This window comes from Streptopelia decaocto (genome assembly GCF_964273445.1).
Source record: "Streptopelia decaocto genome assembly, chromosome: Z".
Classification (NCBI taxonomy): Eukaryota; Metazoa; Chordata; class Aves; order Columbiformes; family Columbidae; genus Streptopelia; species Streptopelia decaocto.
In genome coordinates this window covers 64,369,522-64,386,080 of record NC_138657.1, presented here as the reverse complement: position 1 = coordinate 64,386,080, position 16,559 = coordinate 64,369,522, and the positions used below count along the sequence as shown (strand labels likewise).

General features: G+C 39.4%; 1 protein-coding gene across 6 annotated transcripts in view; it reads right to left on the bottom strand.

Annotated features, from left to right (window-relative positions):
• Positions 1–12,954, bottom strand: part of MAST4 (microtubule associated serine/threonine kinase family member 4) — a gene marked incomplete at its 5' end in the record, with an annotated part of 207,278 nt that extends 194,324 nt beyond the window's left edge. For 4 of the 6 annotated variants that reach the window (XM_082074591.1, XM_082074592.1, XM_082074594.1 and 1 more), the window contains one exon: positions 12,858–12,951. In XM_082074591.1, coding sequence (XP_081930717.1) covers positions 12,858–12,896 — 39 coding nt within the window. Of the gene's footprint in view, positions 1–12,857 lie in introns of all 6 variants that reach the window. The other 2 variants (XM_082074585.1, XM_082074596.1) reach the window with 2 other exon arrangements.
• Between the last annotated feature and the right edge of the window lie 3,605 nt (positions 12,955–16,559).

Genomic DNA, 16,559 nt, shown 5'->3' with positions numbered 1-16,559 from the left:
AGAGGATTGAGTGCACCCCCATAAGTTCATAGACAACACCAAGTTGAGTGGGAGTGTTGATCTGCTGAAGGGTGGGAATGCCATACAGAGGGATTTGGACCGGCTGGATCATTGGGCTGAGGCCAGTTGTATGAGGTTTAACAAGGCCAAGTGCCGGGTCCTGCTTCTCAGTCACAACAACCCCAGGCAGCGCTACAGGCTCAGGGAAGACTGGCTAGAAAGCTGCCTGGCAGAAAAGTATCAGGTGGTGTTGACTGACAGCAGGTGAACATGAGCCAGCAGTGTGCCCAGGTGGCCAAAAAGGCCAATAGCATCCTGGCTTGTGTCAGGAACAGGGCAGCAGGATCAGGGCAGTGATCATCCCCCTGTACTCAGCACTGGTGAGGCCGCACCTTGATTCCTGTGTTCAGTTTTGGGCCCCTCACTACGGAAAAAAAAAACATTAAGGTGCTGTAGAGAGTTCAGAGAAGGGCAATGAGGCTGGTGAGGGGTCTGGAGCACAAGTCTGATGAGGAGCAGCTGAGGGAACTGGGGCTGTTCAGCCTGGAGGAAAGGAGGCTGAGGGGAGACCTTATTGCTGTCTACAACTACCTGAAAGGAGGTTGTAGCATGGAGGGTGTTGGTCTCTTCTCCCAAGTAGCAAGTGGCAGGACAAGAGGAAATGGCCTCAGGTTGCACCAGGGAAGGTTTAGGTTGGATATTAGGAAAAAAATTATTCATGGAAAGGGATGTCAGGCATCGGAACAGGCTGCCCAGGGAAGTGGTTACCCACACTGATACTCTAAATAGCTACAGTGCTTTATGAAGAAATCACAAGGCAGACATGGAATCATAACAGTGTTTCACAAAGAAAGTTCAGCTTAGAAATTTGCAGTGACACAGAATTGCCCAAATTTTCCTCAAAAAAACCCCAGTTTAAGGGAAGGTCTTTCTCTTTAATATTGTATGACAACACAGGACATATTTCTCCAAGATAATTAGTGAATACAAAGACTTTCCCCTTTTCCCTCTCTGACAAGATATGTCGTTCTTCATTATTCATGCTAAAAATAGTGAGAAAAGTTTTGAAATAGCATGCTGATAGAATGTCAGTCTATCAAAGCAAAAACAGGTTGTGCAATTAATCAACTTTACCAGAATTTTATCTCAAAACAATAAAAAAAGAAAATCACAAATAATGCAATTCAACATTTTCTAAGTGAAACATGGGACTGTGCTAACACACAAATAATATTTAAAAAGACAAAGCTCTAGTGAGACATAATATAAAAAAGGAAGAAAAAAACCAAACCACAACATTGCATAATTTTTAAATGCTCCAAAGATTCATAAACTTTTTCCTTTTATTCCAGTGTAAGAAAAATGTCAAAAGACAAAGTCCTTCACAAAGTCAAATTTCCTCTCTGTCACCATTAATCTTTTTAGGAGAGCTGCATAAACATAGCTGTGAGAGTACAGAGAAGATACAACAAAGAGACAAAGCAAATATCAAATCTAGAAACAAAAATCTTGGTCTGATTTTTCCCCATATTGCCTCCCAGGGGCCAAAACACCATCATCAAAGAACACCATTCAACTTCTGACAGCTTCAAAGTGCAGGGTGTTTTAAAAAGATGGACCCAATTTGAAATCACACTCTCTGCAACCAAGAACCACCCATGAATGAAACTCTGACCACTTGAAAGGGCAGAACATAGAGTTTCAAACGATTGCTGCTAGATGCCTCATTAAACGCTTTGTAAATTGTTGTGTAATTGTAACATGTTGCCATCATGAAATATACTGGAAAGGAGGCAGGAAATATTGTGGGATGGATACAGAACCCCATTGTTCCATGTTGCTAAAAATTTAACTAGTACCATTGCAACACTAATTCACCATATCATCCAGTTATGATTTTATTAATTATAGACACAACTCATAAATTCAGCATACTACATAAGTGATAACTTTTATTCATACACACAGCTTCCTAGCATTGGTTACATGTTGAACAGATCTCTGAACACTACCAAGACCACCTCTGTAAGATAGATGTTTGACAAAAATGATTGGTGCTTAGGTAAGTTCTGTCCAGGTATTACAGTCACTTCACACTTAGTGCTCTAAGTTCTTGAACTTTGACATCTCCCTATTTTGTTATAGCTGATATGAAACAAAATGACCTTTTCTAAGGTTATGAGTTCATGGCTAATGACAGACAACCAGGAAATTCATGGTCACCAGCAGTCTTCCAGAAATAAATTTCTCAACTTACCTAAGACATAATGAAATGCTAGCCCTTGTCTCAATGAAAACAAGATACTGGGAAAGAGGAAAATAGAAAGATCTAGGGAGACTCAAAAGATAAATTAGTTTCAAGTTCTCAGTGCTATAGCTGCAGATTGGTTAATAAGCCTTTCACTTCTATGATAAAGGGAGAAGGAGTATTGCCTTTACAGGCACTGGGAGCCCTTTTCCCAGAAACGTCAGTTTAAGCCATTAAATCAATTTGGTTCTACATATGCAAAAAGAGGTCCCCAGGATGTTCAGGGAGTGAGGGAGATGGCACATAGTCTGTTACAAGAAAAATTTCACAGAGTTAGAAGGAAGAATAAAAACCATCACGACAACATAGATTTAAATAAAAATCAAAAAAAGATAGTAAAACATGTTCTGCTTACGTGAAATGACACTGAAAACTCCCCAACACTTGAAGTGAGGAAAATCAAATTACTCAAGGTGACACGTAAGAATGTAACAGATTAATGAGAAAACCAAGAGGATTAATTTAAGCAGAGCTGGACAACTTCAGTACAAGTTCAGAGGCTCAAAACTTACCATTCTGACAATATAAGACAAATGTACGCAAGCCTTGCACTGGCATGAGAGGTAACAATGTAGTATTTTCTCTCATCATAGTCTCCATTACTTCAAAGTATTCTGAATTCAAATCACTTATTGTTGTAAAACAGACCAAGATCTTCAGACAGTAGGCAATTCAGCATGCCAAGTGTGCAGGCACGACCAAGTGATAAATTCTAACACAGTTCATTCCTCTCAGCTTTAGGTTCCAGCAAGTGTAAAACACTTTGGGGTTTATTTGGCCTGGAATGGTTGGTTGGCTTGTTTGTTTGGGGGTTTTTTAACTAGTAAGATGTTAATTTCTTATTGATCTCCACTGCCTTCAACTTAGGCCTTCAATGCAATACTTAACTAGGCTCTGTGCTAAGATCTACAGGCTGATCAGGAAAAAAATATGTTAGAGAGCCATCTCACAGTACACCCAAAGCACAATAAGAAAGATATTATCTAGTTATAAAATTTTTAGAAAATAAAAAAGTAATGTGTTATCAGTTATCTGACAAAGAACGTTGTGTTACACTACATCTGGCAAGCCTTATAGCCAAGGCTGGAAATCAAGTCAATAAAAAAAATGTACATGTGTGGCTTCAATTTTTAAACAGTAAGAAAACAAACCTTGAAATCAATCTCCCAAAGAGAACAGAAATCAAAGGCCAGGACTGTATCATGCATCAATCAATCTGTCCAGCAACAAAAACTACTGCCAAAGGAAAAAATTATCTGAGCTAACTTTCTGGATCCCGCTCTTGCAACACCACCATAGATGTTAAATTTTACATAAAAACGTGTAACTAACAGGTTGCTCAAACTGCTCAGCAGTTTAACATGAGCGTGTCAGATACACTTCCATTAGCACTGTTACGGTGCTGCCCTCTTCTCCCTGACTGCATCCTGCTGAACACAAATAATCATTACGGTATTTGAACAAAAAATATTGGGGCATTTTGAAGGAGAAAAATGTAAGGATTAATATCTGGCAGGATTCTCATTGATTACTGCATTCCCTGAGTGATGCTAGAGAGAATACACATGAAAAATAGGTGCTTTAAATACCATTTTTTCTCCTAGAACAGCTCCTTTGCAGAACACATCAATTTAAAAGTGCCTGAATCTTCTTCCTGCATCTCCACAGGGCCTAAAGACAGGAACACACTCCACATACCTATAAGCCTAACCGGCTTTACTGGGTTCACATCAGATCACCTTAGTATTGGTTTGTCAGATACACTCCACATCAGAGAGAAATTATATTGAAATAATTGAGGGTGCCTTGAGGGGGAAACCGGCAATCAAAAAGCATACACGACTATGTTTTGCAGCAGTGCTAAAGAACCAAATGGAACGTTCCATTCTTCCTGTTAAAACAAAGCAAAGGAGTTGCTACAGAAACCATTAGAAAGACCACAGTCCTAAACACGCACAAATAAGTACCAGTGAACTGAAAGGGAGAAAATAAAATGCACATACACAAAGTTGTTGTTTTATGATAATTCTGTTTTAAAACCTCAAAAAGCAAGTCCTCAGCTGCAATCTCAGTAAGAACAGGTTTTTGCTGAGAGCTTAAAGACAACGTAAAAAAGACAAAAGACAAACAACAGAGCAACAAAGTTGGCATTACTGCCAGAGCAAACAGTGAGCAACATAAACCAAAATGCAAAGACTCATGAAAGAAATCTATGCTGAAAGATGATCTATGCAGTATTCCAAAGCACAAACAAGAAAGTCAACCAAGTGCTATTCAAGAAATGAAATGGAACCAAGTTAACAGTCAATCAAGACATTATCACTTCAGCAGGCACATTGTCAAGCTGAGGTAGGGACTGCTATATTCAGAAGATCGGAGAGAAACACAATGAGGTCTTTCCAGACAACCCATACAAAGAGCTTTAAGAGTTAAATCTCTCATCACTATGGCAAAGAGCATGCAAATGCAGTAACACCCCCTACCTAGTGATAAACGTGATATATTTTACATTAGATCTTCTCCTCTGTTGCCAGCCAATCCAAGAAAATTGTAGTTTTCAGCCACCTTGTCCTAAGAACAATTTTTAACTACAGCTTACAGACAAGAGAAAATATTCATGGCAAAAGTGACAAAATAAGAAAATGCTTTTCAACTTCATGCTTGAATGTTAAAATCTGCTATTTATCATTGTTAAACTGTCACAGATACAGTCTAATAACACAAAATACTTGATCACTACACAGCTCACCCCAAATGATAATCTTGTATGTTTACACACAAACACACTACTGTGTCTTGAAGAAACGAAAAAGGAAACAGCACAACTATTAAGGAATCAGAGTATCATAAAATATAGCTTTTACCCTAGTCGCAACCATTTGCTCTTCCTAATTTTTCATTTATATTACTCCTTCCTTTCTTGCACTTCTCTACATTTACTAAAATCTTGAAAAATTGGAAGTAATTTAAAACTAGGAAACTCTGTTCACAAGGGGCATTGGAGTCCTAAAATCAATTTTCCACTCATAACCTACATTTTCCAGCTGTGCCCATGAGTGTTGTATTCGGAAAACATAAGAGGATAGGGATTATTTTCAGGTTCTTCTGCACACAAATTCTGACTAAAATTCCCCAATATACCCACAGAACTTGTGTACAACTAGGCTTTTTTAGAGCAAGTGAAATGGTATCCTTCTTATGGCACAATTTAAAGCAAAGAGATTAAATGCATTAAAAACTTTTCACATCAAAAGAACTCAAAACAGAAGTCAATGCAAGCAGACAGTTTATACACTTTTTATACTTCCCTTGCTTTTCACATAGGAAGAAAAAGTTCCATGGTAGGACAGGAGAGGAAATTGCATCAGTTGTAAGCACCTTCAGGTACTTTACTGTATCCGATATATTATCATTTATCTGCAGAGAACATCAAGAATATTCAAATACACAAAACATATGCATGTGTGAAGTTCTAGCTTTCTAGGGATAAAATACTACCAGAAGAATTGTAACATGACATTTATCTCCACACAATATAGCACTTGAACACATTGTACAAGCTAGGTATTCTAAAAAACTACCAGCTTCCAGATAGCTGAAAACAAAATTCAGGAAAACAAATTATTTGATAACAGGAACTACTGGTTACCAATCATGCCACAAGCCCTACCTTTTAACTAAGGGTCACCCATGAGATTAAGATTGTGGTTTTGACTACTTAAACATTTCCTTGAAATTTGATCACTTGCATTTTTGGGTTTTTTCTTGTACAGCACCTACATGAAGACCATAGTTTTGGCAGTGCTGCTAAACTGCACCATCTACTTCTGACAGTGGAACTTAAGAACAATATCTTAATACTTTTAAAGGCAATTGTTCCCTTTTTTTTACACGTTTTGGTCAAGGAGGATACCCAGGTGTCAGAGAAGTGTTATTTAATATCCTTACAAAACTAAGACAACTATATATGAAAAACTAAGGAATTTTGAAAAGGACAAAGTACTTCAAACAGTGTGCTCTGTAGAGACTCTGAGTTTAGCACCTGAAATCTTTGAAGAGCTTGCTGCTTCTCAAATGCATGGACACTGACTGCAGTTCTCCTTTCAATCACTAATCCCAGTTCCCACGTGCCACTGTGGAGTGCTAAACGTGAGAACTAAAATCAAGGGGGACTTGAGTGAAGAAGCAGGGAGAATCCAAGAGGAACATAAGAGTAGAAGCCAAGACCAAGTAAATGAGTAAGATTAAAAAGGACATTAGCTGTCAACAGGAAAAAATGTTGTTCTGGTTTACAACAGAGGAAGCATGGATCATTTAGAGAATAAAGGCTGCAGAATAAGTTAGTGCTATACGTAAAGGGGAAAAAAAAAAAGCTAAGAAAACAAAATTAAAACAAATTATGAAATTGCAGTTTGGAGCGTTTTGCTTTGTGATTGTTACAATCCCGGATTTTTATGTATTTTAAATGTTCTAATGGATAATTGCACTGCTATAAGAAAAAAAAATCCGTGGGCAATTTTGATTTTAAGAAATTGAAAAAGTAGACAACTTTATAGCAAATGTAGTCTATCTGTAGGTTAAAACAATCTCTAACCTTTATGTTAAATATGACACATGAAGTGGCACCACAGACAAAACTGCATCAAACCCAAACGAAGCATCTTACAAAAATTTCAAAAAGAACACAAGCAAAACTAATAGTGTCATCACATGTGACAAAGTGAGTAAAAAGCAAAAAAGCAATGCTAACAAAACTATCTGTCAAACCAAGAACTACCCATGGAGTTGGGGGGGGGGGAAAGTTTCAACCAGAAGTTACTATTCTTCATGCAGATATTCCTATTATTCCTAACTAAGCAGGCACAAACAAAATAAAAATTAAAAAAAAAAAAAAAAAAAAAAAAAAAGATTTTTAGGATAAGCCAAGTGACTCAGAAACAGGAGCTAAGGAGTGCACAGAGGACTCCAAAGATGGTTTTCATTATAACCCCTAGAACACAACAAACCTCATTTCAAATCGTTACAGATTCCACCACTGAGCTCACTGAAGGATTTGACAGGAAGGAACATAAAGTTTATGCTTTGCCTTCCAAGCCTAATACAAAATAGTAAGTCAGCTTTGTGATATATTGTAGAGGTTATCAAGAAATGTTACTGCAATTATCAGAAGTCATTTGTGAGAAGTGCAATATGGGCTACAGACACCAAGACCTCAATGCCAAATACTTTAGCTCTGAATGCAGCAGTGGGCTTTTTTTTTTCCTCAAATTTTATTTTCGACCCTGAAATAGAGACCATAACACCATGAGAAGCAAAGACAGAAGAAAAGGCTAACCCTTTCAATAAAGCTTTCACAGCTCAAATAATAGCAAAACACATGTCTCACACAAAGGCTTTTAGAGGACCTGACAAACATGTAACAATGCATGAAAGCCTGGAAAATAAAGGTGAATTTAACTGATCAAGAGATTGTATACTCTATTAGGCCTGCAGAAGTGACAGTTAATGAGAAGAGGAAAAGTGTTCTTTACATCAGTGTCTGTTCTCTCAGAAGGTGGGCCCTTTGCTTTCTAAAGGCAACAAGCAGTGCCTATCATTGTTTAAGCAAAGAAAACATCTATTTTATCCTGCACTATCCCTCCCCTCAACAAAAATAGATCTAAAATGCTCTGTGTCCTATAACAGTGCCTAGACTGACTTAAAAATAAATACGGCTCTATCAGAGGAGGGGAAAAAAGATAATAATTTACCAAGACTATTCATTAAAAAAAAAATCTTACTATTTTAGACAGGACTGGACACAACTACTAAGCAGAGGACGAATGCAGCTGCCACACAGCTATTACCACACAACACTAGAACACATATATCACATCATCTTCTCAATTAATTAATCTCAGTCTACTGGAAACTGCAAATTGTAAAGATTATTTTTAATCCTTCTCTGGTTCCATGCCCTCCACATATTTTTTTTTACCCACACACACACTGAGAGGCAGACACATATCTGACCTGATTCACAATTACAAAACTCTTCTTTCACACTGTAAATCCATTGCCACCAGTACAGAAACACCAGCAGAGCAAAGGGATCAGGTCCCTCGTAACTCGCTGGAGGGAGAACACTGTTGTCCACAGCATTCAAACCAATGAAAATTATTAAGAACCTTCCTAGAACATCATCTGTGAGATTGACTTTTCCACTCTTTGTCTTCAGTTTGCAACAGAAGCCAAAGTCTAATTAATATTCTCCAGATTTTATCATCATTTTTTCCTAAGCAGAACACCCCATGAACACATTCCCAAGTATTAACTGCATCCACAGAACAGACAGTTAGTTTCCCTATTTCTTTTCCTCTCTTATAGTGTGGATTCCAAGCTGACCCTTTTACTTCACATGACAATTTTTGGTATTTCAGAAAGAATTACTTTAATGAAGCCTCTTACCCCAAAGAGATCATACCTGTTTAGGAGACATGAATAAGGCCATTTTTCCTCAGAAATTATTTCCTCTGCTGTCTGATTTCTCAGAATGCATTTTTAGGTAAGCCAATAAGAAAGAGACTTGGAAAAATCTCAAAGGTTTTACTTTTTGCAAAGGTCTGCACACTTTATGTACCAAATTTCAAAAGTTTGCCTACAAAAGCCAACGACGTGCTTGTACTGGAAGTGGAGGAAAGCATTGGTCAAGGCTAGTAATGACTGTGCCCTTGTCACCTTTTCTAGAAATACATGGAATTAGCATAAACTGACTCCTCAGTTCCACCAAAACAGCAACATTCCATTTACATCACAATTTTATTTACACTGCCTTTCTCAATTTCTACAGCAATGAGTCTGAATTTTGCAATTAAATTATTCATCCAAACACCCCAATCAATGCGTGAAGTACAGTGTCAGTAGATTTTCAACTGGAATTTTCCATGTTGGTTATAATCTTATCTGTGCAAACTTAATGCAATGCAGTCATCCTGAATTTAAAAAACTCTTAGATCCCTGTGAAAATTTTCCAGCATGTACAAAAAAAATACACCTAGAGACAAGAAAATAAATAAACACAGCGTTTTCTTTTACGTTAGGGAGATTTCATGTATAGCTGATTTCTCTGCTGTTGGTCAGTTCCTCTGCAAGCCTAATTAGAAAAAAGCTCATGTAATTACCCCAAGATTTACCAGACACTGCTCACCAGCCACTTACAGGCAGAATTGAAATTAGCAAAAGGAAAAGGGAAGGCCCAAAGCATATAGCACATCTGTTCAACAAAGAGAAAGCTTTATCAGCTCTGGAAGCATGACTGAAGCTGGCTGCATCTGGCAGTAAGATTTCTCCCACATTCCCATATCCTTCTTAACAGACTGAAGGAAACACATGTTACCTATGCCCACCGTTACATTGGTTTGGAGTCTTTGGTTTAAGGCCATATAAAACACACTGCTGGGATGAACACCTACTAGACAAATCCATGGAAGAAAAACAAAAACACAGGCTGTTACCAGAATGCAATCAAGAACCGTGAGGAAGAATATGCAAGAATGTAGTTAGTCAGTTTCTTTTTTTTTTTTAACTTATTTTCAAGATATACCTATTTCAATCCACATTAAACTATACCTGGTATTTTTAGAAGCTGAAAGAAATGGTCGATTTTGTTCTGATGTTTATTAAAAATAAAACAAGGTTTTTCTAATTAAAGTTTCAGAATCTGCTCACCAAGAAGAGGCATATAGTACAGATTCGGAAGCTTTTCTACAATCAATAGAAGCAACTGAACATAAAGGAAGAGGTTTTACTAAGATAAAATAGGTGTATGCATCCAGGATGTAACATATGAAAGGCTCAGTTTCTCTCTTACAAGCCTGAGCACCAGAAAAAACTTCCACATATCAACTTAAACCAAGATTTACCCAAGTCTACATATTTACTTAAGGCTTACATTTTGAGATTCAATACAAGCTGCTTCCTGGCTTTTTTTAAACACAGCATGATGGTGAATGACATTAAACACAACTACATGAGGTTCCCGTCTAAAAGGAAATGGTTTGTGTGTCTTTTAAATTAAGCTTTGAAGCAAATTTTCTACAAACAGAAAAAAAAAAAAAAAAAAAGGAAAAACAAACAAAAAAAAGCAGTGACATCAATTTTGATTTTTACTTCCCGTTGTATGACTGGTTTAACTTAAATGCACCTTCACCTAAGAAAGCACATACCTTTTAAGCAGATTTACCATCTTTTTATCATTTCCACTTCTAACCAAAAGAAGTAGAAAGTCACATGAAGTAAAGTTAGCAGACCTTTCAATGAGGAGCATAGATATTTCAGAAGAGTCTTAACCAGGACCTTTCAGGGTTTTTTCCCCCTTCTTTTTTTTTTTTTTTTTAAATCCTTTGTGGAATATTCTCAATAGTCTTTAAACAAAAGTATCAATATCATACGAAAAAGGGGACAAAAGATACATGTATTACTCCCAGTGAACAATATAATGGCAAAAGCATTATTTAGTGGGGTTTTTTAAAATGGTAAGAACATATATTACCACTGTAAAATAACGAACTGATTACTTGGGGATGTACTATAAAAAGCAAATGTCAGCCAAGCAGACTACTCAGAGGCTTCATATAAGGAGTACTTACTAACAAGAATTAAGCAGGTGCTACACTCCTTGTCACATGTCATATCACCAGCTGGAAAGCACCAGCTCACAAATTCATCACACTAGTCTCTAGGCTAGTTGCAAGGACAACAGGGGGGCAAAAGGACAATATGAAGTTAAGAGTCTAATGAATACAACTTGAGAGTAAACGGGAATTCTCTGCCTCCATCCTTCTCTAGATGACAGCATGTCAACTTGCACACTTTTGACCAATTGGCTATTTTTCTCCACTGTACAACCAGATTCTAATGACAGTGATGAGATACACATCTTTAAAAACACTCTACAAAAACTGCATATACTGCAAATGTGCATTGGTCTTTCTGGTGCTAGGATTATTCAGTATATAGCTTTTAATGCTTTTAAGTGACTATGTAAGCATATGCAGGTGTAAGCAAGTATTCTGTAAAATGTTCTCAGTATTCATTCAAAATTACTTTTCTCAAGTTACAGAAGATAAAAAATACCTCAAAAATAACGTTTCCAGAATTCAACAATAAGGTTTTCACAGTAAGATTTAAGTTACTCCTTAATCAGAACAGACTGCTGTTCAATTCTTGTGAAAAGGCAGAAATCCGGTTTACACTATTCAATGTACTACAAGCAGGTTTAGCAGGAGGAAATCCGGTTTCACTGTGAAGATCTACCTCCTAAATCTTTTAAATATTCTCTTTAAAAGCTGTCATCAGCAGTCCCAACCTGCAGCAGAGGTTGTCCTTTCCACTTTACAATCAAATAATAGAAAAGTGTAGGATTTAAGAACTAAATAAAATCTTAGAATCTGTTTACATAAGTTATTCACTTTCCTAGGTAAATGCTATCACACAAAAAGTTATATAAAAGGTAATGGATTCTTAAAAGACTAACAGGCCCAGGATGGGTTTAGGACTACATGACAACATGGGATATAGATTCTACTTGTCTTCATCTGCCTAGTAGAAATCGTCACACTTGATCAGCACCACGCTGAAAGCACTGATCAGAAAGGGCATCTTTCTGAAAAGTTCAGAGCTGTGCAAGTTCAGTACATTTTAAACATTATAAGAGGTTTTATATTACTTAAGAATAACGATCCCAACTACAAGGAGGCTTTCCTCTTCACCCTCCTCCCCTTGAAACATTGTAAAGGAAAACAAAAGAAAGGAAGTACATTCATCGCTGAGAGCGACTTGAGCAAAGGGGCTTTCTAAACAATGGGCCAGAATGATGTAGTTTGAGGTGGTGCTCCATTTTGGTGAAATAGTAGAAAAGTAACTACACCCTAGACTGGATTGTTGTCACATGCTCTTTATTAATACCGTTTCCGCCGAAGAAAAAGAAATATAGATATATATAGATATATATATCTATTTGGGCGTTTAATACGCTATCCAAAAGGAGTATACTGCTCGAATCTTGAGTTCAAACAACACACGGTACCGATATTTTGCCATAACCCACACGCCATTTGGGATATGTCATTGAGTTTGCGAACGCCGGCGGAAAAGTCAGCCAGGAGCTGACTGACACCGGCAACGCTCCCGTCTCGCCGCTCATAAAGTGCGTGGCGGACGCCCAGAGGGACGCGGGCAGGCGAAACTTTCTCCCCCACGTAACGGCAGGCCTCTGCCCGCTCAGACCGCTGCTGACGGGCAGAACAAGCCCGCGCCGCCACCGCTGCTCCCGCCCCGCCGGCTCCCCCGCACAACTCCTCAGCGGCCGCCGCCCCCCGGCCCCTGCCCGCTGGGGCCAACGGCCGCGCCGTTCCGGAGCGCGGGCGCCGCCGCGCCCCTCCCCGCCCACAGGTGTCCCCCCGCCGCCGGGCCCGCCGGCACGCCTCTGCGCCTCACGGCAGGTGAGGGCAACTTCGAAACTGCGGGGAGGCGGGGGCCGCCCCCGCGGGCACCGCCCGGCCGGCCCTACCTGCAGCCCCCGTCTCCGCAGGATGCCCGGCTCGTCCATGGCGCCGCCCCGCCGCCCTCACGCCGCCCGCCGCCTGGCCATGCCGGACTGCCCGGAGCCCGCGCGCCGCTCCGCATCCCCGCAGCTGCTGGGCGCTGACATCACGGCTGCGCCGATTGGCGCCGCCGCGGCACGTGACCGGGCGAGTTGTGCACCCCGGCAACTTCGGCGGGCCCGGGCCGCTCCGCTCCGCTCCGCCGCCACACCGCCCCTCGCACCCTCTGAGGCCGAGGAGCCCCAGCTCGGTCGAGGGTTGGCCGGGCCCGCCGGTCGCCCCACGGCCCGTCCCTGAGGAGAACAAGAGGGAGCGCGACGCCCTGCCGCCGGGCACGACCCTCGCACCGGCACCGCCGCGGGCCGCTGTCACTCACGGTGCTGTTAGCACCGGATCAAAATACGCTGAGGTAAAAATTGCTTAAATGCAGTCATTAGGTGGAGTGTTAACCCACGGCATTAGGATAAGCAGTCAGAAAATAGCATTCCCATCATGTGTAATTTCACAGTCTGTTTCAGCTTGTTTACCTTGCTCTGTCTCATTTTCCTTCAATTCAGGGCTGGCAAGCGATGAATAATAAGTTTTCGTTTACTTGCAAAATGCGGCTGTAATGACATACTATAATAGCACTTTATCAGAAATTACCCCTACAGGGCTTCCCATTTGCGGCAGCAGAGGAGCCGCAGAGGGAGGACGGGCTGCCTCAGGGGTGCAGAAATCCGCAGCCACCAGGGCCGGCAGTGACCTTGGGCACCTCGCCCGGGCGCCTCGCATCAGCTGAGCTGACATGACTGGAGCAAGAAAAACTCCATCAAAACCCAGCTGCCGACTCCAAAAAGGTTACCTCTGAAAGCACAGATTCTAAGGAGGAAAAAGGTATTGGACTTTTCTTATCAACTAAGCCGCTTGTTAAACAAGTAATTGATTTTTCTTCCAAAAGCTGTCATCACACTATTAGCCATGCTATCAACTGATTAGGCTGTGTCATTAAAAATATCTTCTGAGATTTAAGAACCCAGTAACTGAGCAAAATTGCTTGCATTTTTTGTTCAAAAGCAATCACTGCATACTTTAAGGGGAAATCTTCTTAAATACTAAACGTAAGAAAAACAGCCCTGTAAATTTGCCTATATATTTTCCAACTAGGAATCCTCATCTGATCTCACTTAAAATTAGGATGTCTTCACACTATAACATTTGAAGGCAAATCACGCTTCCCTTTTTATAAAACCAAAAACATAAAAACTAAACCAAGGCTGCCAGAAACTCTAAACAAAAGTCAAACGCAAAGAGGGCTTGTATTCATACTGCAAACATTTAAGAAGTGGCACCGATTCCATTTCGGCTTTTCTCTGCATAACTAAACTTAAAACTTGAACAACAGAGCAGTTGCTTTACCTAGAGCTAGCATCCTGATTAGATGGCTTTAAGGAATTTTGCAGTTTGAAAGGTCTAATTGCATGTAAGACACCACAACACAACACAACAGCAGGGTCCATCTGCAGAATATCCATGCTTTACTTACAAAACACAGGTATACCTGTGGATAGCCAATTCTAATATATAGGTATTCCATCACTGAAAACAATGCACCTCAAACCACTTCTAGAGAGCAATAAGCAGCAAGGAAGAGAAAGGTACATTTTTTACTAAAGGATACAAATAGAGATAAGAATCAGTATTCACCCATTAACAGTCTAAGACGAGGATTATGACAATCACACCCTCAAATCTAGTATGAAAAAAATATTGATTTCCTGTCAGAGTGCATCATTTTGAGAAGTGGCCCGCGTACATTCCATAGTAGTAAAACCTGCCAGGGGCAAAAGCATTTAGAACAAAAAATGAAGGATTGCTGAAAGGATAACGCTCAGCAATAACAGCTTATCTGAAGAACAGAGAAAGAAAAGGCTGCTCTATTTGCTCCCTCCCCTTCTTATGACTGAAATACATTAACATTATTGTTTCACTCATTTTACAATAAAAGAAAAATAAAACTCCAGCACTCTCACTAAGCCACATTTCTCTGAGATCTCCAAGTACATTATTTTTTAAAAGTCTATATTTATCAGAGTTACACAGTGACATCAATAGACATGTTTCCCCTTCCCTGCCTTGGTGCATCCAGCACCAAATGCACCCATAACATCAGGTCAATGGTGTAAACTTAGCCATTACCCATTTCAGTTACAGGATCACAGCTGTATTTCAGTTCAGATAAAAAGAAGCTCTTACTGACTAAAATTTCAGTTCCACAAGAGGGAGACAAGAAAATCAAACATGCTGATAGATTTATAGATTTCTAGGCCAGAAAGGAGCGTTGTGACCGTCAAGTCTGATCTCTGTAACAAAAGCTACTCAACTCTCCTGAATTAATTTATTTTTTTAGAAGTGTAACATCTCTTTAAATAGCATGCTGAACCTGGTGAAAACCTTTTCACTTCACAGACTCAAACTAAAAAGTGACTAGCTCTCTCACTTCTGCGAAACAAAGAAAAAAAATGAGTAACATTAAGGATTTACAGGTATCCCCTTATGGTTCCTCTCAATACAACTCCTTTCTCATTTCCACTCCAAAATGTTGTCTTTCTTTCTCTATTAACACTTTAAAACTTTCTCCCAGTCATTCACATCCACATGCCCTCATATCCTTTTCTATATTTTTCTGTTTCCAAAGAAGACACAGGCAAATAAACTACAATTTAAATGTTGCTGTTATGCTTCCAGTGAGGACAGTAAAATGAATCCAAGGCAATAGCCAAAGATTGTCAAATTTCAAAGGTGAGAGGCAAAAACCTTACGAGTTGTCTCTCATGGCACACCACAGGTTTCAGCTACAAGGCTGTTTGCCATTTGTGTACCCAGTCTAAATATTTCCTCAAGTTTTATTTTAATCACTGAAATACAAAACCACAATGCACAATTTATCAATTCCTTTAAAAGCAAATAATACTGAAGTGTAGTTGGCTTTATTCCAATGATAATTTTAACATTATCTAACTATACATAACTGACTAATGTACAAATTAAATGTGTTCTGTCCCATATAGCTGACAGGCCTATAAGGCATAAAAAATTCCACAAATTCATTACCCCAACAACAACAGCAGAAAGTTATACCACGAAATAATGTATCAACTGATAGGCTTAGATGCAGAAGGTCCAGAACATAACAAACCACCTCAAGTATCATGGACATTACAGTTGTATACATGGACAATTTACAGAAATAATTACAATCAGGCAAAGAAAAGATGCCACCTGCATGAAGAGCTACAGCTACTTCTTTTTGCAAGAAGCTGGAGATCATTAGTGCAGCTACCTACATAATACTGGAAGGCAAGAGAATGAAACAAAGAGAAGACTGCCTTCCAGTGGAAGATGAGATTAATCCCAAATAGAAAAGTAAAAAACTACCTTTCAATGAAAAGTGCATTCACTGCCAATTCTGAAAGTGGCATTTTCCTAAGCTTATGCTCCAAGTTCTAAAGGCATATTGGAAGGTACTGAAAGGAAGAGGTTTGCAACTACTACAAGGCAAGCATCAGCTCAATTTTCTCCCAATCTATCAATCGTTTTAGATATTACCAAAGGTGCAGCTAGGTGTTTAAAATAGCGTAAAGCCACTATTTTTGTCTGGAGGCTTTCATTACTTTCCAGCTTATTAT